Below are 27969 nucleotides of genomic sequence, written 5' to 3'. Positions count from 1 at the left end.
TTAGAATTATATAAGTCTGATAAACACTACAAATATAATTAATAATATTTTATTCGTAGTAAAAAGAGTTTTTCTAAGTTTATTCTAAACTTAGAATATGGAGATTGACACAAAAATATGGTACTGATTACAATTTAACAAAATATGTGTATTAATATCAAATTTTATAAAATTGTCAACTGTAATAAATATGAAGAATATTGTCATATTTGTTTTAAAATGTAAGATACTCCAGTGCCATACTGTTCACACAATGATGTTTGTAAAAAACAAGAAAAAAAATGGCAAAAACAATTGATGTTCATGTTCCTTTATTATCCTTTATAGCATTTATTAGCAAGAATGACATCCATTTCCTTCTATTACTCTCTGGGCCAATTTCTTCATGCCTGCATTTACCATAATCTTGTTTGCTGTGTCCAAGATCAGTAGTCCAGATCTTTATCATGTTCTGTTATTCCTTGTAATGTTGCTACAGACACAAGGTCTTTGGAATAACAGCATCCAGAATGTTCTCTCAAGAAAAAAAAATATGGGCCGGGTCCCATTAATATTTCCAGCTTCTTGGTTTTAATTAATTCAATGGAACCAGTGGTTATGCATTTGTTGCTGAAATTGTCTTCTGTGGCAACAATATGATAACACCAGGTTTTTAAATCCTGTTTTTGATAATACTTATGATGATAATTTCCTGAAGTAACCTTGTCCAGGCTGTTTATAAAACTGCCAACAACAAAAAGTAAAATATAGCAATTTAAAAAGAGTGATCTTATAAAGCCAGTTGTAGCACATGTATTGTATGGTGATTGTAATCCACCAATTGCATAAGTGTCCATTTCTGTTTTGCAAGAATCCCAAGACTTGAAAGATAGCATAGAAACAGTGTTAGAAATAAAAATAAAAAGTCACCTTGACCCCAGGAGATACCCATGTCGGGGAGGAAGGGACACTGGATCCATCTTCAGAGTTAAGGCTACTAGAAGAACCCAATGGCATAGTTCCAGTCTTTTCAGACCCAGAAGGAGTTGCAGGTTCTGAGTTCAAGAGGAGTCTGTAGAGAAGAGGAGAAAGGGGGCCAGATAGAGAGTTAAGGGAAACGTGCAGTTTCACATATTTCTCATTTCTCTCCACATTAAAATAAAACCAAAAGGATCCCAGCATATCCTCACATCGATCTCATTATTTAACCCTCCATAATACTCTGATCTCATCCTGTATCAACCCAGGAGCATAAATCATCTATGTGTATCTCAGCAACCCAACACCATTTATGAGTGGCTAGCATAGATCTGGGAATGAAATGTGGATTTTGTATTTCAGAAGCTGCTCTAGTCAAAGTTATTCCTTGGCATGTAATTCATCACTGGATTTATGTCTTGGTCCCATCATTTGCTCTGAGTATCATTTTTCTAACTCTCAGACCAACCTTGCATCACTTTTTATAGAATGTGGTCCAGAAATAATTCAGTTGATCATTTGAAAAACTTTACCAGCTTGCAAATCCACTTACAGTGCCTCCTTATTCAAAGGGCCCAATCAAAATTAGTAAACTTCTGAATGTCTCTTCTCATGAGTACCTAAACTTATACTGCTAGTACAGTTACACATTTAAAATATTCAATCATTCTGCATATTCATTATATTTCTGCAACAGCCCATTTCTTCTGAAAATTCCCTCTTAGGAAATTTAATTTAATTTAGAAGCACTGCCTCTTCCAAACTATGGTTAATACTTAGAAAAAATTAACTTGCAAATAGTTCTAGGACTTCTCACATTATATACTAGGGAATTTTACTCTGAACCAGGAATTGTTTGACCTGGAAAGCCCAGACCTCTTGCAAATCTTCAGAGGCCTATGTTACCTGGATCTGATGGTATATGAAGAGGGTGACATTGTGCCCCATATTTATAAGATCAGCCTTAAGTGCAGCCCTTCCCTCTGAATAGCTTAGCACCCTATTTTTAGTAATGGCCAGCCAGATGTTTCCGAAAACCCCACAAATAAAGCAGGAAGTAAACAGCTTAATTTGTTGATTTATAATTCCACTGTGGTTTAATCTATCCTAAACCAAATTAACCCAGTTTTGGTTGCCCTTCCCATCAGCATGACAAAAGTAAACTGTAGGAGCAACAACAACAAAAAATCCCACAGGGTACATGGAGTGCTTATCTGGAGCATGGAGGGAAGGATCGGGTGGCAGGTAAAAAGGCAGAAGATAGAAAGGAACAAGAATATCACCTCTTACTGGGATAACTTACGAGCTAAATCGTTTGGTCAGACTGCGATGCAGCTTTGGTGAGTTGGGACAGGAGTCAGCTGGTGGCTCTATCATACAAGAAATGTAGTAGCTGGAGGAGAACAGTGAAGACAGATTCTGTAGCTACATCTTTTCAATGGTTGACTGAGAATACACTTTGGGGTTTACGGCCTGAACTCTTAGCCCCATATCTCCCCTTACTGCTTGTTTACTCATCAAGTTCCAGAATCCTTTCTGATTCTCTGCCCTGCCCCATCCTCTCATTGGATCCTTCACCTCTACTCAATACTGTTCACCCATCCTTTAGCTGGCAAATACCAGTGTAATATTTACTGCTCCCATTGCTAACCCTATCTTGCCTGTTTGGAGTCTATTCTGAGTCATTGCCAGAGGGTATTGTCCTGATTTAGGACTGAGAATCCACTTTGGGTAAGATGCCTTTGCTGCCTTGGCTATTGTCCACTTTCAGCATGTTACCATTCCAAGGGGGAACTTCTACCATCAGTTCACTGCAGCAGCAATTGAGCTAGTCTGTCCCCAAGACTCTACCTGGGCTTCTCTAAGCTGGTTTCACACCATATTTGGCATGTTCCAAGTTATATTAAAACAATATCGAATACAGAGATATGGAAAGACAACTGGGCCAACAGCCTCCTTTCTCCTGCCTTGATTGTACAATGATCTACGTCATGAAAAGCAGGAGAGCTAACCTGGTAGTGGACAACCACTCTGATACTTTGGTAGCCAGGAAGGAGAGGAATGACTGAACTTTATGAATATAATGAATTTGTGAAACTAGCAACAAACAAATCATTTCAACATCCCTCATTATTTTCTGAACACTGCAATGATGAAACAGATACATGGATGGATGGATGGATGGATGGATAGATGGCTATAGATATAGATATATAGATAGATATAGATATATAGATTGATATATAGATATAGCTATATAAGCTGCACAGGAACTAATTCAATAAAGATTCAATGATAGTATATTTGAAGAAAACAATTTGGATGAATTTTTTTCAGCAGGGAAAGGGCACACATAGCTGCTTCACTATGCATTGTCTTTGATAAAGGGCCTGAAAACTTATTTTTTTCTGATGTAAAAAAGTGGTAAGTTGTCGTGAGCACACTTTAAATTTTCAATTATTTAGCCATTTAAAAATCTCTAACCAGAGGTGCAACCTGAATGATATAATTGTTAAAAGGTAAAGGTAAAGGTTCCCCTCGCACATACATGCTAGTCATTTCTGGCTCTAGGAAGTAGTGCTCATCTCCGTTACAAAGCCCAAGAGCCAGCACTGTCCAAAGACATCTCCGTGGTCATGTGGCCAGCATGACTAAGCACCGAAGGTGCACCGAATGCTGTTACCTTCCCACCAAAGTGGTCCCTATTTTTCTACTTGCATTTTTATGTGCTTTTGAACTGCTAGGTTGGCAGAAGCTGGGACAAGTGATGGGAGCTCACTTGGTTATGCGGCTCTAGGGATTTGAACTGCCAAACTGCTGACCTTTCTGACACACAAGCTCAGTGTCTTAGCCACTGAGCCACCGCTCAGTGTTAGGAGTGTCTAATGCTTTCACCCACCAAACAATTTTCTGTCCATCCCCAGCAGAAATCACCTTCCCACCTCTGGTCTTCAGTAAGCTGCCGCTGGTGATGGAAGGCCAAGTGGAAGGATGGATTCTGGCAAAAATTGTATCCCTGACAGGACTGTTGCAGATGACAGATGCAGAAGAGGATTGCTGCTTCCTGAAGAAGAGGGGTGCATATGACAGAGTCCCTATTGCTGGAGTTGCACCCCTGTCCAATCTCCTGGTGACCAGGATTATGCCTCCCCATCCCAGAGCTAAGCACAAAACTAGGAAATGTTAGCTCCTACCCATATCCCTCCAGTTCTTCCACTTTGATTTACCTTGCGCCTCTTCTCAAAGTTAATGAGCTGGCCCTGTGGAATTGGAAAAAGAAAAGAAAATGAAGGCAATGAGCAGCCCATGGAGCAGAACTTAAGCAGCAGTTAGTTGAACCAACTCCCACTAACATTTTATGTGCAAAGTTTCAGGCTCAATCATCCCCCATTTATTTTTAGCCAAAAGAAATTCAAATAGCAGACTGAGAGTTTAGACAACTGAGGCCAGCCAGAAAAGTAAGAAAGAATCTGATGATATTTTAAGGAGTAAACAAGGTATTGGGACACATGATAAATTGGAAAACATTTCATCTGATACAAGACAAAAACAGCCCCTTGGCAACTACTGACAAGTTCTTCCCATACACACATGCCAACATGAATGGCCAGCAAATACCACATTCTCAATGGACATTGTCCTCTAGAGGTGAACTGGCAGCAAGTCCATAAGAGAACCAGTACTCCACCAGATACTCAGTTTCTAAATTGAATTGGGCCTTGTACATAGTAACAGATCACTTGAATTTGACTCAGTAATGGACTGGCATCAGTGGTGGGATTTAGCTGGTTCGACAAAACAGATACCTAATTTTTTGTTGAGTTCAGCGAACCAGTTCCAAAATGGCCAGACTAGAGTGCATTCACATTCACGTGCCTCCAATCCCTTGCTTGCTGCAATCTGGCTCTGCAGCATGCAAGGGGGTTGGAGGCACGTGAATGCACATTAGTCTGGTGTCTCAAAAAACATTTACTTTAATTCGAAATGAAATAACTCAGGTCTTTAGTTTGGCTTTTGTAACCGCAGCTCAGACATGCGTTTCATACAGATACGATAGCATTTACCAGCTTCTGCTCCTGCTTGTTTACAGAGTTACCCGCACATGATAGATCAGGAGACTTCCAGTAGCTAAATGGACTGTTCCATTTCAGAAGGTAAATAAGGGTCCGCTTTCTTGACTGCTTCTCTAAATAACCTTTTTATCTGCAAGTAGGAAAAACACCAGAGTCAGGTGGGGGATAGAAGACTTTGAATCCAGGTCCTTTGCTTCTTTTCATGCTGATTTCCCAAATGGAGTTTTTAATATTGTGGAGAAGAAGGAAATGACATTACAATTTTGCTCCATTTGGAAGTGGTACAGCCCACTTTATGACTTTAAACCTTTTTTGTGGTCTCAAATTGCATGTTTAAACCTGGCATTTTTTAAGCAGGCAAAATTAGGTTGTTTTTTTTCAAGTTTGATTTTTCAAGCTTGTTTTTTTTTCTTATTTATTCTCATGCACCCATCCTTTTCCACTAAGAAGGGATATCTCTTCCTCTAAGTTGTGGTGTAGGGTTGCAGGATGTGTTGAGAGTTTAGTCCACATGTTTTGCATGCAACACCTCCTTTCTCTAGCTTAATCTCTCCAAACTTCATTCCAAACTCCTAAATGCAGTGTTTAAGTAAATGTAAGTACCAGAAACTGTTATTCATACTTTTTACATAAAAATTATTTAGACTCAAAATAGTATACACTAATCCAGGAGTGGGGGAAAAAACCCATTTTTTTGAGACACCAGTATTCACGTGCCTCCAACCCCCTTGCATGCTGCAAAGCCAGATTTCAGCAAGCAAGGGATTGGAGGCATGTGAATGCATGCTAGTTTGACCATTTCAGAGCTGGTTTACTGCACTCAACAAAAAAATAGGTATTAGTTCTGCTGAACTGGTTGTTAAATTATTTGAATCCCACCACTGACTGTCATCCACCTTGGTACAGAGTCTTTAGAATAGGTGTTGATTGGTTATGGAAGATTTCCTTCTTGAGTAATTGTGCCATTTGGTGAGAGCTGCAGATTCCTTGCCAAACTCCAGTGATCCCAGATACATCACATTGCAACAGTCCAAACTGTGCTAACCATTCTTCAAAGTAAGGGGCATTCCTTCTCCTAATGATGTTTGGTAAAAATAAAGCCATTCACATACATTCAATATTTCAAACCAGATGGACTTAAATAAATAAGTTAATTTGAAATGCCCACTCAAGTGTTATGGGAACAATCGTTTGCTCTTTCACCAAATGCTCACCACATTCTTCATCCCCCTCTTTCAGCCCTCTTTCAAAGATGCTCACCTCCACAAAATCTGGCAGTGCTGTATCCAACATGATCAGATCAGTTAAAAAGGTGCCAAGGTATGGGATGGTAGGAGTCTGCAACAAAAACCCTGGATTCATTAGGTGGGTATGCCATGCCATAACACCAGCAATTCCAAGCAAGGAAAGAGGATGATATAATTCTCTCTATCTCCTTGTGGGATCCCACCTACCTACCATACCCACTTATCAAGGATTGCAAAAGAGGTGCACGTGTGTAAATCTTAAGACCATGACATGAAATCAAAATTGCAAAATATTTCTATGAATACTGGCAAATGCAAGCAGTAAGCAAGCTTGACTGGATGCAATCAAGAAAGCAAAGCTCTTACAATTTGCTCCAGTTGAAATCTCACCTTCAGAGAAGTCCTGACTGGTGTTTGATGATTTCTCCATCCATCACAAGGACCCTGAGTATCTCCTTCCTACAGAAGAGCCCCAAAGGGCAAACTGATGTTCAGATAATATAAAATTAAAATGTACCAACTGACTATGTTAGACTACACCCAGAATCAGTCAGCAAAAAATGTCAGTATTTTCCCTCATTACTTCCATGAGAGATGGAAAACCAATTGGAAAATCACACCTGTACACCACATTAGTTTTCCTTCTTCTCAGGAGATATTGCCCCTACCTGCAGTAAGATTTCTCGGCAGTTCAGATGATTGTGGTCTTCGGAGAAGATCTGTGAGAGCTTCCGAAAGGAGCTTCTGGTGTCTCTGCGGGATAAAATGCAGAACTACCTGATATGTCATCAGTCTAATGTGTTGGTGCTTCCTTTCTTGTAGAATTGCTCTCCAAGAAAATTCCCGGGATTTGCCATGTCGTTGTGGTCTTTTGCCAAAGGGAAGACAGTGAGGTATATTTGATCAGCCCTTTGCCCTTTTTTATCTCATTCCCTTATATAGACTTACCTGTTGACTGCAGCCCAGGTGCGCTTTAATCGGTAAATAGAGTTGGACTGGAGAGCAGAGAGGATGGCATACAGTGAGGAGAAATTCCTTAAGGCTCGGCATTGCTGGAAATTTGGTGTTGGGGAGGAAAAGATAAATAGTTTAGCAAGGAGTGAAATGTGTGAACTAAGATTGCAAAAGAGAGAGACAAAGAGACGGAGAAAGGTACAATCAGTTAAATAAGAGTATAATTTTATTGGTTTAATCAAATTAATCTGCCATTAAAAGGAGAGCTGAATTTCAACTAAAAATGTTGTTTTTAACGTTTACTATTAATATTTGAAATCATGTATAAATTGGAGGTTATCTCACATTTTTTAACAATCCAGAGATTGAGGAGATGAATGGTTAAGAAATGTGAAATATAAATATATAAATGATAATAAGTAAGTCCTGAAAATGTACATGTCAAATTAAATGAAAATATTTATTTAAATATGATTACTATTGGATATTTAAATGTGTTGATTTACTTAAATTTTAAAGAAATTATTAAAATAATTTTCATGTTCAACACATTCAAAGTTGCTCCTTTTAATTGAAGAAATCTGCACTTTTGGTCTTCAGAATAGTGAGACCTGTCAGATCTGCCATTTTTAGCTTCTTCACTTCACTGGCAACCTGCCATAAATTCCAAGGAGGGAAGGAATTTGGAATAATAAATATGGGAGTGAGAAGACAAATGGTGGGAGGAGGGAACAGAGAACCAGAGTGCCAAACTAGAATAAAGCAGCCATCAAGGACACCTGGCCTGGGAACAGAATGCAAAACTAGATTGAAAGACACCACACATTCAAGCAGTTCCCAAAACATCTAAATGCCTTACTATTGGACACTGATGGACTGATTAAGGCAGGAGGGCTAGAGAAAGTGGGGAAAGTGTAACCTTTGTGTGGGAATAATCAGATCTAGTTTTACTTTCACTGCACCCACTTAACTTTAGTAAAAGACCCTATCACTTCAACCAAATGAAGACAAGAGTCTTTCTTTCTTAAAGATCTGTTGGAAGAAAAATCTAGTCTGGTTCCAATTCAGGAGAAAGGCGCTGGAAATAAAATGGAAGCTGATTGGAAAAAATAACTATGTTTATTGCATAATAATATGCAATAAACATACCTGGGAGAGCTGACAGAATGGGGTTGGGATAGGTGGGCTTTTATACATTCTTTGGGGTTTTGGGTTTGAAATGCTCCAGGCAGTTGTGCAATGTAGTGAGCTTCGTGTCTTTTGCTATTCTAATGGTGGTGGGTCAATCCTATTATGTTCTAAAAGTCATGACCTGTCCTTCTTAATCCCATCAACTGGAGCGGAAGGTGTTTTGTTTTTGAGTAGATTGGCCCAGTCTTTCCTAATGGGTACAAAATATCCATCTCTAAAAACTTCAGGTACATGCTAGAAGCTGATGAGGATGTAATTTGGAAAAAATTGGACTCTGCAGAGGTGGATAGATTGATATTAAAAATTAAGGACAAAGAATATACACAATATTACCGAACATGGAATAGATTTTAGGAGTGGTTAGAGATAAGAGGTAGAAATTAGATGAAGAAAGATTATTGCTATCTATGAATTAAATATAAAGATGGTTTATAATTATAAATATGCCAATATAACTAACAGAATTATAAATAAGCTAATATAAAGAGAAATTTAGTTTAAAATATTCTGTTATAACCATTACTATTGTTATTAGTATATATGTTACTATTTCTTTTTGTCCTTCTTTTGCTTTTCTGTAAATGATATGCCCTGTCTATAAACTGTATTCAAAATGTTTATGAGTATGTATGTATGTATGTATGTATGTATTTATGTATGTATATACACACACACACAAAAAAGAAAAGCTCAAACATGAGCTTGCGCTGAGGTACCTGGACCTGAATTCCCCCTTTGTCATCCAGGCAGATGCTAGTGATGTAACAGTGGGTACCGTTTTGCTGTAGAAAAATGATCAAGGGATCCTGCAGTCAAGTGCTTACTCTTCCAAGAAACTAACCAAGATAGAATGCAGATGGGCCTATCTTCATAACCCAACCATGGGCATGATAATTAAAACCAGCTACTGATTATTCGGGACCTAGGTTGATGTCAGATTCGTCTAAATATGTCAAAGTTGGATTGCACCAATGACTGTCCAACAGAGATCCCAGTTGTGTCATGTTCATTGCCATATCTAACTCTGACCTTTCCTTGTATACATATCTACAAAACATAGTATAAGATACTTCAACACTACAGTAATCTAAAGTTCCCTATAGAACTATAAAGTTGCTTGTTGTGCCTAACTAAAGGCACTCAAGGAACCCTACCAGATTTTATGGAATTTAAAAGAGGCATTTATTCTGACAACCAGCTGACCAATACTGAGGCCATAGGATTACCTTCCTCTCTCAATCTCTGCCCTTTTGGAATAGAATAGAATTGGAAGGGACCTTGGAGGTCTTCTAGTCCAGCTCCCTGCTCAACCAGGAGAACTTTTTGGATCCTGAGCTTGTCTTCAGGGGTATTGGCTATTCCTGCCAGTTTAATGTCATCTGGAAATTTGATGAGTTCCCCTTCTATTCCCTCATCTAAGTCATTTATGAGGGTATTGAAGAGTACTAGGCCTAAGATGGAGCCTTGTGGTATCCCACTGCTTACTTCTGTTCATGCGGATGTAGTACCATTAAGGACTACTCACTGAGTACAGTTTGTCAGCCAGCTACAAATCCATCTGTTGGCGATATTATCTGTTCCACATTTTTCTAGCTTACCAAGAAGTAGGTTGTAGTCTACTTTGTCAAACATCTTACTGAAATCTAAGTGTACTATTTCGCTGTCTACCAATTTAGTCACTCTATCAAATAATGAAATAGGATTGGTTTGACATGATCTGTTTTTAATAAACCCATGCTGACTACTAGTTATAACTTTATTTGCAGATCTGTTTCTTATCTTTTCCAGGATCTTCCCAGGTATTGTTGTTAGACTAATTGGTCTGTAGTTTCTTGGGTCTGTTTTTTTCTTTTCTTGAAGATGGAAACCACATCAGCCCTTTCCCAATCCTCAGGTACTTCCTCAGTGCTCCAGGATTTTTGAAAGATATGGTACAATGGTTCTGAGATAACATCTGCCAGCTCCTTCAGTACTCTGGGATGTAGTCTGTCAGGTCCCAGTGATTTATATTTGTCAAGGTCGGGGAGACCAGAAGTGACATTGCAGTGACATCAGTAGCAAGGGAACTGAGCTCTCCATCCCTGGGTTGGATTTCTGTGTGTTCGTGGGCTCCAGAGGAGGCCAAAACCACCCTGAAGGGGTAGTGAAGCAAAAGAGCGGTGCCTTGTGAGGTTCCAGGGGAGAATGCAACTTCCTTGTAGAGCCCTCAGGCCCAGGCTATTGCTCTCTAAGCCACGACATGAAGAAGAGGTGGCCAAAATGGCCACCACACAGCTGGAGACAGCTTCAACTTAAGAAGAGTGCAGGAGCAGAGTTAGTTTACATTGTGGAACTGGGTAAGAACTATCCTTTTTAATTTAAAATATAACCCTGAGAAGAATATTCAGAAAAGTGGACTTATTAATATATTAAGGGCTGCCTTCTAACTATTGGAGTAAAATACAGAAAATTAGACTTAAAGATTGGAATAAAGTGAAAACTGATTTAAGAATGCCACCTACTGTCAAAAGGAAAAAAAAAACCAGATTCCCCAAAGTTTGGAAAAGACTTGGTGTTACGATAATTAAAAATGATTATTTATTATTTTATTATTGAAAGACCCCTGAAAGCTACAATATAAGACTCAACCGGTAGAGGAATGTATGAAGATTTCACCCTTGAACCATTTAAAAGATTAGATTGATTAATTTCAGGACACAACAATCCTTGAACATTGGACATTGTTTTTTTAGTTTGAAAAATGGCTTTAACTTGGATAAAGAACAGTTGGACAATTGGACAATTGGCTGGGAAGAAATAAAAGAAACAAGAACAAAGATGAGTGACATTTGCAAAGAAATTGCATTGGATTTTCAGGAAATAAAAGATACACAGAGAACATTGAGAACATTTTGAATAAAATAAAAACATGGACACAGAGCTGGAAATTGAGATAGAAATGACAAGAAGAAAGTAAGAGGACCAGGAAGAGGAGGAGCCAATTGAAAGAGGAACTAAAGATAAAAAGGAAATAAAAATAAATATAATGATTGATGTAAACCGAGGAGAGAGTACTGTAAAGGTAATTAAACAGGAATTGGAATTGCAAAGAGAAATCTTTGGGAGAAAGATAGGGATGAGAGTAAATAACTTGGAAATGAGACAATGGCATAATAGAGGAGGAAGAAATGTTTAAAAATAAAGGTCAAGACGTGGTATAGAAATGGAAATATATAAGGACTTCCGGTTTGAGCTTCTTCAGTGCCAGACCGAAACCTCATCTCTGCGAGGCTTCGATCCATGCTCGCCGCTGGAGCACCCCAAGCCGGCTGGTTTCGGGGCTAAGCCACCCCATAGAGGTGGTGAAGAGGGGGGAGACTGCCAGCAGGGTTGAGGAGAGCTGCATCTCTCCTCCCCAGCTGGCCATTACTCCCTTTCCCGAAGGCGTTTGCAGCGGTGGACAGAAATGGCCACCACAAAGAAGAACTTGACCAGAAAAGAATGTGCAGGAGGAAGATAAGTAGAGAAAGTTTTGGTTGACCAGGTCAAACAGCAAAAACAACAAATAAGGTAACCTGGAATTGAAACTATTAAAAAACAATAACATTGTTCCCTAAGAAGATTTTTAAGCTGCGAAGGAGAGAGAAAAGGGAAAAGATTTGGTTTTCTCCTTTTCCTATACTGACAACTAAGAGACTTAAACAAGAAATTGGAAAAAAATCCACTTTGACATCAATAGGCATTTAATGCTGAAAATAAAAAGTCAAAGGGATAATAAAGATTTCTGGATAATTAAAAGCTTTTGAAAACAGGAAAGGAAAGAGGAAGAATAAAAGGGCAGGATCTGGAAGGGAGGAGACTGCCTGGAATTAAAAAAGAACTTGCAGCAAAATCTCAACAAGACTTCCAAAAAATACATTCTAACTGAAATATCACAACAAAAACCCCAGGAAGAGAAAGTCAAAAAAGAAATAAGAAGATATAACTCGGGACTATCTGGATTATTTGATGATTTCTGGATTCTTGGTTATTGTTTTGAATGACTAAAATCAATCGGGTGGTTGTTTAAAACTTTTTAAAATGGCTCCACTTTTAGAAGAACTGAAAATGGAACTTATAAAGTACAAAGAAGATGCACAAGAAGGGAGAGGTTCTTTTGGCTTCGTATTTCAGTTTTTAGAAATGGAGATTTGGAATTATGAGAAACAACAAGAAATGCCTGCAGAACAAGAAGTTTGCGACAAAGAAGAAGCCATCTTTAATGAACAAGTAATCTTAGATGGGGGGAAAAAAGGAAAGGGGAGAAAGAGAATGGAAAGTTTAAGATTGGGAAAAACAACTCCAAAAAAATAGAGTGAAAAATAAGTATAAAATCAGAAAGCAACAGAAGAGGGAAATGCAGAAGAGAGAATTAGAACTAGAGAGACAAGGGGGTAAAAAGGGGAGGGAGAAGATGAGAGGGAAGAAAGAAAGGAAAAGAAGTTATAAAGGACAGAAGCAAAATATAGAGAAACAGGGTCTATTTAGAGATAATGGGTGAAAACTTAATGGAAAAAGGGATTCTGCAAAGGTACATAAGATAGTATGGTTATATTAGAAGCAGAAATAATTTTAGAAAATATGAAACAATGTATGACTAAAATGTCTGATAAAATAGCTATCGTAATTCAGTGGAATGCTTGCAAATAAATAAATGTAACAAAAGGAATATTGAATGATTTATAAAACATGTGTGAAGAGAAATAAGGGAAAAATTAATGATGGAGATTATATGTGTTTTTAAGGAAGTATGATATTTAATTGAAAAGAAGTGTTAAAGATGTTATGGTTTTAATGATTATTAATGATAGAACTGAACTGGAATGGAATGAGGGTTTATAATTACATATATTTACAATCTTTCTTTCTTTTAAAGAATATAGTGTGTATTATAAGAATGTGCCAAGCAGAATTTGATTGGAAGTTATATATTATGTATTATATTGAAGGTCTTAAACTTAAGGTATATATTGAAGTTTAAGTAAGAGTTGAATGGATGTAATTAAAAGATATAAAGGTGTCATACTCCAATTAGTAACTACAGGAGAAAATTTGTTTAATGAGAAAAGTTAATATGAAATTGAAACAGAACAGACAAAAGTATATGATTTGAATTGAGATGAGATAATCAAAATAAAATTGAGAAAATTAAAAGAGGGGAAAGCTATATAGAAAATGTAAATTAGTATAAGATATGGAATAGAATACAAAAAGAAACATGAAATTGAGTTTTGTGTCTGTATAAAGAAGTTCAACCCGGGACCATGCTATTTTCAAAAAAGATGTTTTACTTATATTTTGTGTGTGAAAACCCAAATAAAACTTTATTTAAAAAAAAGAAAGAAATGAAAATATAAGAGAGGAACATGGGAGACAAGCTAAGAAGCAAAAAACCAGAGCTTTAATGCAAATAAGAGATGATGGTTAAAAAGAAAAGAAGAACATTGTGAAGTATTATACAAGACAATGAAAGGCAAAATTTTTAAAAAATATAATGGTATTATTAGAATTGTATAAATTGTTAAATGTAAGAATGATTAATGTTATTGTATTTGTATTAAAATGTGACTTGAAAGGGGAATTTTTCTTTTTTGAATATAATAGTGGCTACTCAAATTAATAAGGGAATATATAATAGAAATTTATAATTTATAAATTTGTGAAATGCTATTAGAATTATATAATTAGGTAAACACTGCAAATATGATTATTAATATATAATTGGTAGTAAAAGAAGTGAGGTTAAGAATATAGAGATTGACATAAAAATAACATACTGTAATATTGAATAACTAAGATTTAATAATTATATGTATTAATATCAAATTTGAAAAATTGTCAACTATATTAAGTAAGAGGAAAATTGCCACATTTGTATCAAAATGTAAGACACTATGGAACCACACAGTTCACACATTGATTTTTGTTGTAACAAAAAAAAAATTGCAAAAAAGGAAGGTCGGATAGGTGTTGTCTTACCACTTTCTTGCTTATTTTAATTTTATTTCTAGTTTGTCTTTTACAGGAATTTTTTGGTACATTGGGCTATAATTTCTTTTTGATACGAAGAACGGTTTAAGCAGCTCTGCTTTCTCCCTACTTCCTGTTACTTTCTTGCCATCTTCTCTTTAGTGGACCTACTGTTTCCTTGACTTTTTTCTTGTTACTAATATGTTGAAATAAACTTTTTAAATTATCTTTGACTTTTGTTGCAAGTTATTGTTCATTCTGAGCCTTTGCTTTCCTGACTTCATTTTTGCATGTTCTGTCTATCTGCTGATAATCAGCCTTAGTTAAGTACACCCTCTTTCCATTTTCTCTACAGCCACACCAACATTGGCCAATGTAGTTTCCCACTCAATGTTTTGCTCCTCTTGCCTGCCCTGCAATTGTCCATATGCATTATGTGCCCGTCAAGCATGCTTAATTTTCCCACTTGCAGTTTTCCACCCTATTTTTTGTATTCCTCCAAAAAACTCAGGATTCCTTTACTTTGGGGAACAGAAATGTACAGGCTCAGAGTATACAATAATTGAGAAGAATTCACCTCATGCAGAAAAACAAGAAAACCCTTTCAGGGATGACAATTGGAAAAGTTTGCAAGAGGCATTAGTGATAAACATTGCCAAGAAATAGTCACAAATAAGGAATGCACCTGGGCAGTCACTACATCTCTGATTCACAGTCTCCCAAGAGATGCTCAGCCCTGCTTCATTTTCCCACTGCCACCACTTCAACCCTCTTCCTGACTTACTCCAGCAATTTGGATCCATTTCTCCAGCAGGTATGCACGCTGGGGAATGCGCATAGCCACATCCCCCAGCACAGATGTGATGACACAGCTGGTGACTGCATTAAACTGGGTCACAGTAGCACGGACACTAGGAGCCATGTGCTGATTCTCCTTCTTGTCTCGCTGGGACCAAATGCAGCCAAGGCAGTGGAAGGGTAGCACTGCTCTAAACAGGTGCTGGGGAAAGGGAAGGAGAAAGGAGGAACTCAGCACCATTTGAGGACCATCCAGTGCATTAAGTGATTTCAGAGCAGGTTTTCAAGATCCAAGGCCTCAAACAAGACATATTGCAAAGCAAATTCACCCCCACAGCAGCTGCATCCATCCCATCCACTTTATGGTCCTTAGTACCCCCTCTTTACAACATAAAATGTAGCTCATGGTCACCAAAATGCTGCCTATCAGAACTGCAAAAAGTGACATAGGTTCTCTTTTCTGTCATCTAGCCAATTTCAAAAGGGTTTCAGAACTACCCTATTCATCATAGCCATAGTCTGTTTTCTTTTCCAAGTTATTTTCAATCCCTGGTCCCAACAGGTCTTACAGCATCCATCAGTGTCAGCTGTTCGGCCACTTCATCCACAGAGAAGGACATCAGTGCTGGTGTCTCCTCACAGTTATCTGTCTCAGCTGCCTCTGTGATCACCTGTGATGGTCTCATCCCTGAAGAATTGCCTCCTGTAGGAAAATAGAAAAAAGAGGATTCAAGCAATGGCTGTAAGAAAGCTATTGCATGAGACCAAAATGCCAGCATCAAAAACACTCATTGCACACTAGCTTTTAATATTTACTTCCTGAAGAACTTCTGGACTTCTGGGAGATGATGTGCCAGTTGTGGCTTGTTTCAAGAGTATGTTATATAAACAGTCTTTTAAAGGTCTCTTTGGATCATGCATAATTAATTAATTAATTAAGTAAGTAAGTAAGTAAATAAGTAATATCCCTCTGTCTCACTATCCCAAGTCACTCTGGACAGCTTACAGTTATATAAAAACATAAATATGAAAACATTAAAATTAACAACGATTAAGGCTAAAAGCCAAAAATGCAGATGGAATGGGGGTCACTCAACCAGCCAACTCCAGCATAATGTGCCCCTATCAGGACACTAAGCCAACTGGCAGAGCCATGTTTTAAAGGCCCTCTGGAAAGCCAGAAGGGTGGAAGTTGATCTTACCTCTAGTGGCAAATTACTCCAGAGAGAGGGAGCCATAGCAGAGAAGGTTTTTCTCCTGGACCCCATTAGCTTAAAGTTTTGAGCCAACAGGGTCTGAAGAAGGCCTCTTTTGCTGGAGCAGCTGAAGTTGGCCAATCCCATTGTGATGAGATGGTTCCTCAGACAATCTGGTCCCATGCCATAAAGGGTTTTAAAGGTGATAATTAACACCTTGAATTGGATTCAGAAGCAAACCAGCAATTAATGGTGTTTGTGTAACAATGGTGTTACATGTTCCACCCTAGAGGCCCCCAGAACTGTCTGTGCCAAATCATTCTGTACCATTTGTGACCTCTGAAAACTCTTCAAGAGTTGCCCTGTGTAGACCACATTATAGAAATCCAAACAAGAGGTGACTAGGGTATCTCTAGACCACTAGATCCGTTATGTTAGTCTATGGGGATCAAAACCTCCATCAGGAATTGAATTTATTTGTATAACTTCATAACAGTGCATTAGGTTTAGGAGTATCCGGGTCCTGTACTCACCAGGCATAAGAAGGAATGTGTAGAATATATCCAAACAGCCATATATGGTAGATGGCATATGTGGCTGTTTGAATATATTCTACATATTCCTTTTTTAAAATATATATTTGTATTGTTTATAACTATAAGTATCAAGCACAGTGCAACCATTTTGGCATTACTTTGCCTTACATACAAAAATATAACCAAACCATTAACATTCTAATTATTGGTCCCATATTTACATTTTGATTCTAATCCTCCTAGCTATTTTTGGTCCGACCTTCCCCTCTTTTTTGCAACCACAGGTAAAACTTATTCCAGGTATCATAATATTCTTATTCCCCCTTATCTTTCAGTATTAAAGTTACATATTCCTTCTTCTGCCCTGTGAGTACCAGGACCTGGTTACTTCTAAATCTTTAAACTCTCAGAATAGACTAGAGAAAGATTGCATGGCCTCATATATAGGGTTTTACATGGCTTCCATATAATGTAACATCTCTATCTGTCTACACTGAGAACTTTAAGAACACTATATGATATACTATTCTGGTAAATTTAATGCCTAAAATGACTGCTTAATTTATTTGTACCCACGCACTGATTCTTGGGAGTTCTGTACTGACAGATTTTAATTTCTTTAGCAGAACAGAATGCAGCACATTTCTCTGTTCTTCATTCCTTACAGTACATAAGTTACATGAAATTTAAATATAATCCAGCAGGAGCAGATAATCATTAGACTCCTGTCTCCTGTTAAAATAGCAGGTACAGCTACAGTATGTCTGTGAGGGCCTTTGCACAACTTATTCTTATGTGCCAATTGTTGTAAGTAGGGTCAGGGAGTCCTACTTACAGTTACCTCTTATGTGGACTATGCAACACACTTCATAGAGGTTGCCACTGAAGTTTCTTGAAATGACTCCTGCCTTGGGAAATTGATTCTATGTGTTGGGAATTTTCATCTGGTCCAGAAGACAGCAAGATAAATAGTTATGGGTGCACATTGGTTAGTCCAGATATAACAATTACTCTGTGAGCCACACTGGTTATCAGTAGATGTAATTCTAAGGTACTGGTGGTTACCTATAAAGCCTTACATTGCACAGGGACTGGATAGTTGTGGAATCTTCTGTCCAACCTACAATATATAATAGGGTTGGCATGCACCAGGTCCCATCAAGTAAGCAGTATCACAAATGGAAGCTAGAAGGTATGTCTTCTCTGTCATTGCACCTGTTCCATGGAAGTGCACCCACCTAAAATTTGGCTGGTGTTAACCCTGCTGGCCTTTAAAAAGACTGTGAAGATTTGGATCACCTTCTAGGCCATGGCTACATAGGTATTATATGTATAGTTCTCAGTTTTTGGTATAATGTATTTTATTTTGTTCTATTATTTTAACATTTTCTTTTGTATCAGAATGGTGTTTCTTAGAGAACAGAATAGAGGATAGTACCCTATTTCTCCAACAATACGGCCTCCCCCAATAGGAAGTCCCAACTTGTTTTATAGGCATGAAATGAAATTAAGCCCCTCCCCCCAAATTAAGGCCTATATTAAAACATGTGAAATGGGGGAATGGGGGGGGCTTGCCGTTAGGAAGTACTTTTGTTGCACACCTGGATATGGTGCTGCCTGCGTTGACCCTGATACAAAGTGCCCCACCAACGCCGAGGTCAACATCCAAGCCGTCGCTGCCCGCCCGCCCAAAGATGCAAGGGGGAGAATTAAGTCACCCCCGAAAAGACAGCCTAGCCATTTTTTCGGGGCTCAAAAAAAAAATAAGACCCAGCCTTATTATATGAGAAACACGTTATTTCCATTGCATATCCAAATAAACCAAGAGGGCTAGCTAGATTCAGAATTAAAGAACTTTTATCTCATTGACTAAAGCTGCCTTCACCAGTCCACTGTAATTCTTATTCTCTGTAACTAAGGTGATGCATGCCTTTTTGCTTCTATAAAGGAAAAGGATTGCAATTTGAAACTTCCTTTGTGGAAATAGCAAGCCTGCCTAGCCCGCATGCTTAATCACATATGTGGGAAACTCCGGGGTCTGTTGAAATACAGTGCTCAGTAGCTCCAGTCAACATAGCAACAATCCTTTCCTGATGTTTTAGTTTGCTACAAATAGCCTTTTATAAAAAAGGAACATTAAAAAAAACAGGCCAAACCGTTTCTCATCTGCAGCAGAAAGAGGTACAGTTCAAACTTTTACCATTTCATTCTGTGTTCCCCAGAGGTGTTAATTTACCACCTCTTCCAGCAGCAGGGAACTAGAAGATAATGCTCCTTATTCTTACAGCACATCACTACATGATGGGCTGAGATGATGGGAGTTTTAGCCTCAGCATCTGAGAGGCACCGGTTTAAAAAAGGCTGTTGTAGAAAATAATAGCAATTTCAAAAAAGGCATAAGTATGAGCTGGATGATACCCTGGGTTGATAAGCAGAAGGGCCAATAGATAATTTCAGCTCAGACTAACCTAGTGCCTGTCCGCTCCTGGGATTACACAATGAGAAGGCAAACACCATTCATATTCTGTTCCGTTGAGCTGAGAGACTTTTACAAAATCTGTGCAACCATATTGATTTGAGAGCACAGGCTATAATTTGATCCATTTTAAATAATGTATTACATATGTACAGTAATACTAACACATGTATTTATTAAGAGCTATGATGGCGCAATGGTTAGTATGCAGTACAAGCTACTTCTGTTGACAGCCAGCTGCCAGCAGTTCAGCTGTTCAATTCTCACCAGCTCAAGGTTGAGTCAGCCTTCCATCCTTCCTAGATCTGTAAGATGAGGACCCAGATTGTTGGGGGTAATATGCTGACTCTGTAAACCACTTAGAGAAGCCTGTAAAGCACTGTGAAATGGTGTATAAGTCTAAGTGCTATTGCTATTTATTTGAACCACAAATGTTGGTGCTTTTGTTCCCAAATTGGTGTTGTTGGATGATAGCATCTGTTGGAAACAAAAGGGTTATGGCCAAAAACTCAGTGCAGTAACATAGTTTTCTGTGTGGACAGGCAGGCATACCCAGAGCATAGCTGGTATGTATCTCCTTTCATCCTTAAATTTGAATTAATTTAGCCAGTGAGGAACTGGGTTTGGGTTTCAGGGAGCTGAATCAAACCAGACATGTCAGAGATATGAAAACAACACCTCCACCTGAGAACAGTAGCATATTGATGGGAGCAGAAGTCAGAATGGATAGATCCAGACTAGAAACTCTGAGAAAATAGGTCATGCTTGGCAATTTTGGTCCTAAATTATTCTTACCATATGCCTCCTTTTCTTTGTGGGCTTGTAGCAATCCCATTGCCAAAGCACACACTGGGGAGTTAGGAGCAGATTGATGAAGAAAACACAAGATTTTGTGCAGATTAGGATACTCTGGAGGTTCCCAGAAATCCTGAGGGTGCTGCCGTAGCCACTGTTCCAATACAAGGAGTACAGCCCTGCAGTCAGAAAAGAAATACAATCAGCTCCTGATCCACACTCACCCCAAGCCATGGGTGATACTCTTGTTCCACACAAGCCACTCCTGGCTTTCAACTGTCCCTATTTTACTCTAATCATCTCACTCAATAAAGTTGCCCCTCCCGTATCAAGGTTCACATTAATCTGGTACCTAGAGGTAGTCCTCAACTTTCACAATTGGGACCAGAATTTCCATTGTTAAGCAAGGCAATTGTTAAGTGAGTTTAAGTATTTAATTGTTTAATTGTTAAGTGAATCATGTGGTTGTTAACCAAATCCAACTTTCCCAAATGACTTTGCTTGTCAGAAATGGATTCTGAAGGTCAGAAATGGTGATCACATGCCAATTGCCAAACACCCAAATTTTGATCTTGTGACTGTGAGGAGCTGCAGCTATTGTAAATGTGAAGATAGATTGTAAGTCACTTTTTCAGTGATGCTGTAACTTCAAAGCTTGCTAAACAAATACGTGTAAGTCAAGGACCACCTGTAATGTTTTTCTTGCATGCCCTCTTCTCATAAGAACCTCCCTTTCCCCCCAAAGACATGAAAGGAGATTTTTAAACAATAACATTTCCCCTGCTTCTGTTCCTCTTCTTGGAAATATTTTCTTTTACTACTCAATCATATTGTTGAAGGCAGAACATTCTTACTTTTTTTTAAAGTCTTAATTACTGTAGGGCATCCTTGTGCAGCAGCAGGAGTTTTATCACTTATCTCCTATTGAGCATCATAATTTAGACTCAGAGCAGCTAGAACTAATGACTCTGGGCTAGTTTTTGATACAAGCAATCATTTGAAACTCTCAGATTAACCACTAGGTGGAATTGTTCGTATGGGTCCACAAAATGTACAGTACTATGCATAAATCACCTTTTCCCTCCAGATGGGTGGAGAATTCCTCACTCAGCATGGCTACTGCTAAGAATTCTGGGAGTTGAGATCTCACAAATAAGGATGACTCAAAGATAATGTTTGTAAGCCTACCCATAGTCGCCTCTGTGTGAGATAGGCGGTAAACATGTCAAACAAACAAAGTGGACTCTTGCAATATGATAAATCAAAAGCCTGGTGGATTATGCTCTATAACTGAACATTTGTGACTGTTTTGTCCTGCAATCATGCTGTCTTTTATTGCCAGCTGTTTCCTGGTATTCTTTGTGCCATATGCTTTGAGTCAATAATTAGATTTTTATGAAGCTACATTGAGCTATGCTGGCATGAAAGAGTCTATCTACAGGGAAGCTGCCAGAAGCAGCAGAAGAATATTCTCTACTTCTGTTCTGCCAAGTTCCTAATTCAATCCTTCCTTGGAGATCTGAATTGGGAGCCTCCTGTGTTCTCCACATCTACACCATCCACCCTGTCTCAGTGGCTCACTTGTCTGGTCCAAGAGGCAGCAGCAACTCCAACACCTGCATGAGAGTAGCAAAGGCTTGATAGGTAGCCAGGAAGCTAGATGTGTAGTTGAGGTCACCCTCCTTGTTGGCTGTCAGCAGCCATTTCACTAGCTGAGGGAGTGTGGCAGCCCGCAATGTACGCCTCTTGCAAGTACGATACTGGACAAAAGGACATTCTGATGTTTCTGGATGCTTCTTCTGGGAAAAGGGTAGGCATGAGATAAATGGTAAGTCATGCAACAACACTGCTCTTGCATATAAATAAGTCAAAAGTATATATTTGAAGCTTGCCAAAGTAAATGGCGGCTCTTTGACTGATCCGAAAGGGTTAAACATAATGGGACATTGAAGGGTTTAGCAGAATGGGACATTAAGTAGGAGACCATCGGCATATCTCAGGGCCTTACCAGCAGAAGGTAAAGACAACCCATTTCTGTACTGCTGCCAAGAAAATCACATGCTTGTGTTTAAGGAGTCATTATGATCAGTTCAAAGGCCCATCTAGCCCAGCATTCTCTGCTCTAAGTGCAGGATCATTGGAGCCTTGGAAGTCCAAAGTATTATAAGGCAGCATCACTTTTCTGGTAACTGGTATTGAGCTGTAGGTTGGATCAGATACTATAAGTATCATGTAGCCATTGCGGCCATTGGCCACTAAGTGCCCTTTCCTCCAGGTAACATTAAACCTAGGGATAGGTTCTATCATTTCAATGGAATGAAAAACTTTTCAAAATGATTAACTTAAGACCAACTGCATGAAAAATGTCTCACTTTCAGTGAATTACTTTTTCCTCCTGACCTCCACTAATTTCTTTCCCTTGTGATAAAAAAGGAGAGGTTCTTGTTCTTCTTTGAATGATAACAGAACCTACCAAGGAAGATGTTCCTCTGGCTGCAGGCTCTGCCTTCACTCGCTCAAGGATGATGCTATAGATGGCTCCATCTTCAGCCTCTTCTCCCCACTGCTGTAAGGGCGTCTGGTGAAAGGTAAGGAATAAGCTAGAGAATGAATTAGCTTCCAGCCCCATCCTGGTTTTCAAGAATGCTTCTATTCCTATGTAAGCCCCAGAGGTATTCTTAGAAATTAAAAAGGATAGGTGATGTGCTGGCCCACCAGAAAAAAAAGGCAAGGTGAGTTGCAAAAGGTCATAATGAAAGTCTTAAAGAGCAGGAAACCAACTCAGATTGGGATTAGGCAGCCTCATTTGTTTGCCTGATAAATGTGTATTTTGTGAAAAGGCCCTTTCCTTGCTTCAGAGGGTTAGGAAACCCAATCTTATCTCACTCAAAATTGTTGTAACATAAGAGTACCATATCTTTTATTAGGCTTAGTCATTTTCAGCACATTGAGGCAAAAGGTAAGCCATAAATAAACCCAGAGATCTGTTTATGAATAAGATTTGCCAGTAAGAAAAAAGGCCATCTATAAAGGTGTAATCAGTCTATCTTTGGAAGCCAATGACCTGACCTATACCTCCTAAGTGAACATGCAGATTAAATGGAATTAACTTTTTGATTTCATATGTCTCCAAATATTGTGATGTGATTCTTAATCAAAAATATGCACCAAGACCTACATAAAAATAATATATATTTAATGGTGAGGTATTTTTAGAAAAATGTATTTTGTCAAAAATTGAAATACAAATTAAAATGTTTTAAAATATTATTTGATGCAGTATATTTTGAAAAATTACAAATCAGTGGGGCAATCTGATCATAATGTATTTATTCATAGATATTTAAGAAGAAATGCCATGGACTAGAAATAGATTAACTAATGTATCCCTAATTAACATAACTATTATCTTTCCAGTACTAAAATCAAAGAGGTGGGGGAGCTAAGAAACATTAAACATAGTTTCCAGAACTCTAACACATGAAATTTCACATTCTCCAGATCAGGTGCAGACCTGGAAACACAGACTCACACGCTCACAATCCCAAAGGATGACTTCCATAGAGAGGGTTGTGGAGATGAAATAAGTGTCTCCCTGCTTCACTTCCATGCTATACTGCTAAGGAGCAGATGCTTATGAAGTCAGCCAAGACCTAATACTATTATAATACTCCTGAGATCCTAGTGATCCTGCCTGCAACCCATACAGTAATTGGAGGGATGTGCTTTGTGTTTTTATAATTTCCTCATTCTTCCTCTGCAAATAAGTTGCAGGTGCTATGCAGTGTACATAGTATGTAAGAACAAGGCAGCCCATAGTACATACTCTGGTTGTCTCAATATGTAGCTTTCTCCTGGCCTGGAGGAGCCTGGAGTAAGAAACATAGCTGGAACATCAGTTAGAATCCATCCCTCCTCTTTCCCTCCCTCTCCCTCTCTCCTTTTTTCTTTCCCCCTCTCTCTCCCCCTTCCCTATTTTCTTTGTTGAAACCTCTTCTGAAAGAACTGAGATTGGAAAAAAGTTCTTGACTATTGGAAGCAGAGTGCTTTGGAGTGCAAGAGTAGCCATGAGTCCACTTGTATAGTCTTACTGTTCCCAGCCATATAATTTGTCTGCCAGGTTGAAGTCCTTATACCAGATAGCTTGAGCAGAGAGATCAAGAAGGCAGAAGTTGATAGCATTAAATGTCAGTCCTCTGAATGATCTATGGATTTCAGTCTTTCCTCCTGCAATCACTGGATACAGAGCATTCTTAGTTCTGGATGACAGAGGAAAAGGATCGAGGGGCTATCTTCACAGATTTCCAAAACCCTTCCTGGAATTCCTAGTCATATAAACAACTGTTCTTGAATATGTAGCTATAGAGAGAACCCTTTGGTATGGAGAGGTAGGTATATTGGAAATGTTTTGCCTATAAATGATAGAGCTACATTAGAAGCCACAGGCTAATCAACAGATACTCCTCTAGAGCAGTGGTTCCCCAACCTTTCCGGCTTCGTGCACCAGCAGAAGAGGAAATGGTTCCACGCATGCAGCTCCATTTGCGCAAATGGCAGGCACTCATGCACGTGTGAATAAAGCTCCATTTGTATGAGTGGCGGGGTGCCTGTCACTCACACAAATGGAGCTTCATACACAGACGCGTGCGTGCGTGTGTGCACACACACACACACTAGCCGCCACTCATGCAAATGGAGCTGCATGCATAAGTTTGTGCACTTGCTGCTTGCGCAGCCAGTTCCAAACAGGCTGTGGCCCATGAGTTGAGGACCCCTGCTCTAGAGCACTTGCCAAGCACAGAAAACTGGGTAGAAATAAATCAGGGCTAACTTACTGTAAATATGATACACAAGTCTTGTGATCTCTGTTTAGATCTTTAATTAAGAGCTAATTAGTTAATTAAGATCTTTTGTCCAATGTTCTTTGTTCAAATTAAACTTTTTCTTCAGTAAACACCATGTAGTTGTGTGAATCTTATCTTACATTATCTTATATTAACTATATACAGTTTAAGAGGTAGTTATTCCCATAAGCTGCAAAATTATATTAAACATGCACTTAATTTGGATGGCTTTGTTTTATTGTTTAGTTTTTTATTAGCCTTGCTGAGTAGAGAGCAATTACACAGAAATTGAATATTAATATTGTATTTAATGGGTACATAATTACAGATTCTTAGGAGCCAAGCCTTTGCAATATCAATGAGTTCTTCATTTCAAAATGAATCATTCCACTATTGAGAAGCTTTCAGCAGTCTTTATGTCAGTTAAGTTTCACCAACTGCTTAATATACTGTATAAAAATATAAAAATGTAATAAACAAACAAATAAATAAATAAATAGGTCTTTCATTTTGGTGAAAGGAGTATCACAGAAGTCTCTCCTTCTTCTCTTGGAATGAAATTTGTACACAGCCATTCCACCACCTTCCCTCACGCCATATGTGCATATCCAAACGTAATCCTCTCCTCAGTGGGAAAGCCACCACCAAAATGCACAATCAAACATGGCTCTGGGAGAGACATTCTGCCCTCTTGGCCTTGCTTCTTGATCCAGTTACTGCGGTTTCACTCGTGACCTTCTTTGACATTCCCTATAGAGGAAAGCCACAGGACCGGTCTGGCAAGAGGTGTGAATGTAATACTACCACCATCTGTGCACTGCCTGGTGCCAGGCACTAGGCAGGGCATGTTTCAGTAAATGTTGGCATCCTTCAACATTGGCACGAAAGAAAATTGCTGTATCTTTCTTCTTACTTCTCAAAGCCACACATCTCTATTTTCTATATCAGCTGGAATTACTCTACAAAGGCACAAGTTTATGAAATAAAAGTACATAAGTAAATTTACTAATACATTGCTCAATCTCCCTGTCTCAGATTTTCATATATAAGATGCAACATACCAATTGTCAATTATTACCAACTTTAAATAATTGCTGCACCAGATAAGAATATTGACAATAAGTGTTTTCATAAAGGCAGCACTGCTATGTATATGGGGAGGAAACATGATCTTGCTCTAAAATATTAACAATATTTTACAAATTTTCAAATATTTCCCCTTGTTATATTAATACACATCCCAATTCTCTGCCCTGCTTTTCTTTATATATTCCCTGACATGCATGTTCTTTTTTGGGTTGTTGAAGAGAAATCTTTACTCTTTACCCTGAAGTGAATTATAAGGTCAAAGTAAGGGACCTCAAGCCAGGTTTTTAGGTTTAAGGTGATGGTGATGATGGATTTTAATCATTCCTCTTTAAAATGGTTGATGCTTAATTCTTTACAGGAGGTCAAAAATTTTGGGTACTTCCAACATGCCTCCCATCAACCAGCTATTGCTGTGGGAATAAAACGTCTGCGCCATTACTAATATTAATAGTCCATTTTTTCTCTATGGGCAAGAAGAGAGAAGGGGTTAAATCAGCAGTTCTGCCTCTTATCGAAGTAATTCGATAAGGAGATCGTCCTTCAGGTCGCTAAGTTTCGGACTGCCGGCTGAAGGGGTTTTCTTTAGACAAGATCCATACAAGCTCCTGCAGTTCAATTAAAAGGGCACTGCGGGAACTAAGCGGCCCACCTCCTGAGCTTGCTTGGACAAAGGTGGAAAAACTCTGAAAAATTTGGCAACTGATAAACAGACACCATCCTCCGGAGTCTGAGGGCGAAATAAAACCCAGTGAGGTGTGAGGCTTGCTGAGAGTGGCCCGAAGCAAGAGGTCAACCGGCTAAGCCTCACGCAGCCCTGAAGAGAGGAGGAGGTGCACGGGTCGAAATGCTTTTCCCTCTCGCAACAGCCCTCCGAGAGAGCACGGTCACGTGCTTCTGTTGCCCCCGATGAGTCCCCAAAGTCGAAATACGCCCCCCTCGCCCTCTCCCGAGACCCGATGCGTACCATCGCGATCTCCGCTTTGGCCATCGCCGCCTCGGGATCTCTTGGCCGCCGCTGCCCCGCCGTCGGTCGCTGCTTTGCCAGGAGCAATGTAGGTATCAACAGCTCCGCGCTGCCCTGCGGGAGGGCAGGGCTGAGCCTCTGGCCCACCTGACGATTTTTCCACCCAGCCTCCGGGCTCCACAGAGATGGCAGCAGCCTAGCGGATAGCCAGAGCGATGGCTGAGCAGCCTCGTGGAGGAGAGGCGAGCTAGCTCAGGTTTACCACTCGCGCTTGGTTGGCCCTTGGGGATCAGGTCCGGAAACCTGAGGGGAGAATAAACGTCGAGGCGCGCCGATATCCTTCTCGCTCCTCGAGAGATCGAGGGAAAGAACTGGACTATTGGCGGATCGTAAAAGGGCGCATTTTCTCTTTTGCTGCCTCTCTATTGGCTCCAGCCTTACTTTTCGATAGTTGTGCGTCAACCGGGCTGCCATTCGGACATTCTTTCTCAAACATAGGCCTTACCGATAAGGCATTTCGGTTACCAGCTGCTTATACAACCTTGTTCCTCCTTTCCATGCCTAACTAGAGTGGAAGAAAAATACACATCTGCCAAAGAGCTTATTGCTGTTCAAACAACTTCATGCTGAGGAGATGAGGAATAGAAGCTGAAGAGGAGAGTGCAAGGAAACTTGAAGCTAATTTCCCTCTAAGAGCTGGAATAGCATGTGAAAATGACTCACTTACTTCTTACAATAACTAAGGAACTGCAAGTATTCCAGGCACCACTTTTTAAAGATCCAACTTTCCTCCTTTAGCATGCTGTAGGATGCCAGAATTCTTCCACATTATCAAATATTGGGTGTGAATAGAGGATCTGA

The 27969-nt window shown here is 39.1% G+C and overlaps 1 protein-coding gene across 2 annotated transcripts; it reads right to left on the bottom strand.

Moving 5' to 3' along the window:
* Positions 1 to 206: 206 nt before the first annotated feature.
* On the bottom strand, positions 207 to 27838 carry RGL3 (ral guanine nucleotide dissociation stimulator like 3). Of its 2 annotated transcripts, none has more exons than XM_087925971.1 (15): positions 27109 to 27838; positions 22685 to 22789; positions 21793 to 22010; positions 20212 to 20390; positions 15778 to 15911; positions 15195 to 15410; positions 7226 to 7329; positions 6946 to 7030; positions 6668 to 6736; positions 6291 to 6368; positions 4185 to 4217; positions 3900 to 4021; positions 2261 to 2350; positions 910 to 1051; positions 207 to 723 (listed from the first exon to the last, which is right to left on the bottom strand). In XM_087925971.1, the coding sequence occupies exons 1-15, from the start codon at positions 27130 to 27132 to the stop codon at positions 676 to 678; spliced, it is 1647 nt and encodes a 548-aa protein (XP_087782097.1). In that variant the 5' UTR covers positions 27133 to 27838; the 3' UTR covers positions 207 to 675. The 2 variants fall into 2 exon arrangements, with proteins under 2 accessions (XP_087782097.1, XP_087782098.1); XM_087925972.1 differs by having other exon boundaries at positions 208 to 723; positions 15778 to 15908; positions 27109 to 27836.
* Between the last annotated feature and the right edge of the window lie 131 nt (positions 27839 to 27969).

This window comes from Pseudonaja textilis, chromosome 2 (assembly GCF_049901715.1).
Source record: "Pseudonaja textilis isolate UNSWEBS1 chromosome 2, rPseTex1.2, whole genome shotgun sequence".
Classification (NCBI taxonomy): domain Eukaryota; kingdom Metazoa; phylum Chordata; class Lepidosauria; order Squamata; family Elapidae; genus Pseudonaja; species Pseudonaja textilis.
The sequence above is the reverse complement of the archived record's forward strand: the minus strand, read 5'-3'. Positions and strand labels throughout refer to the sequence as shown.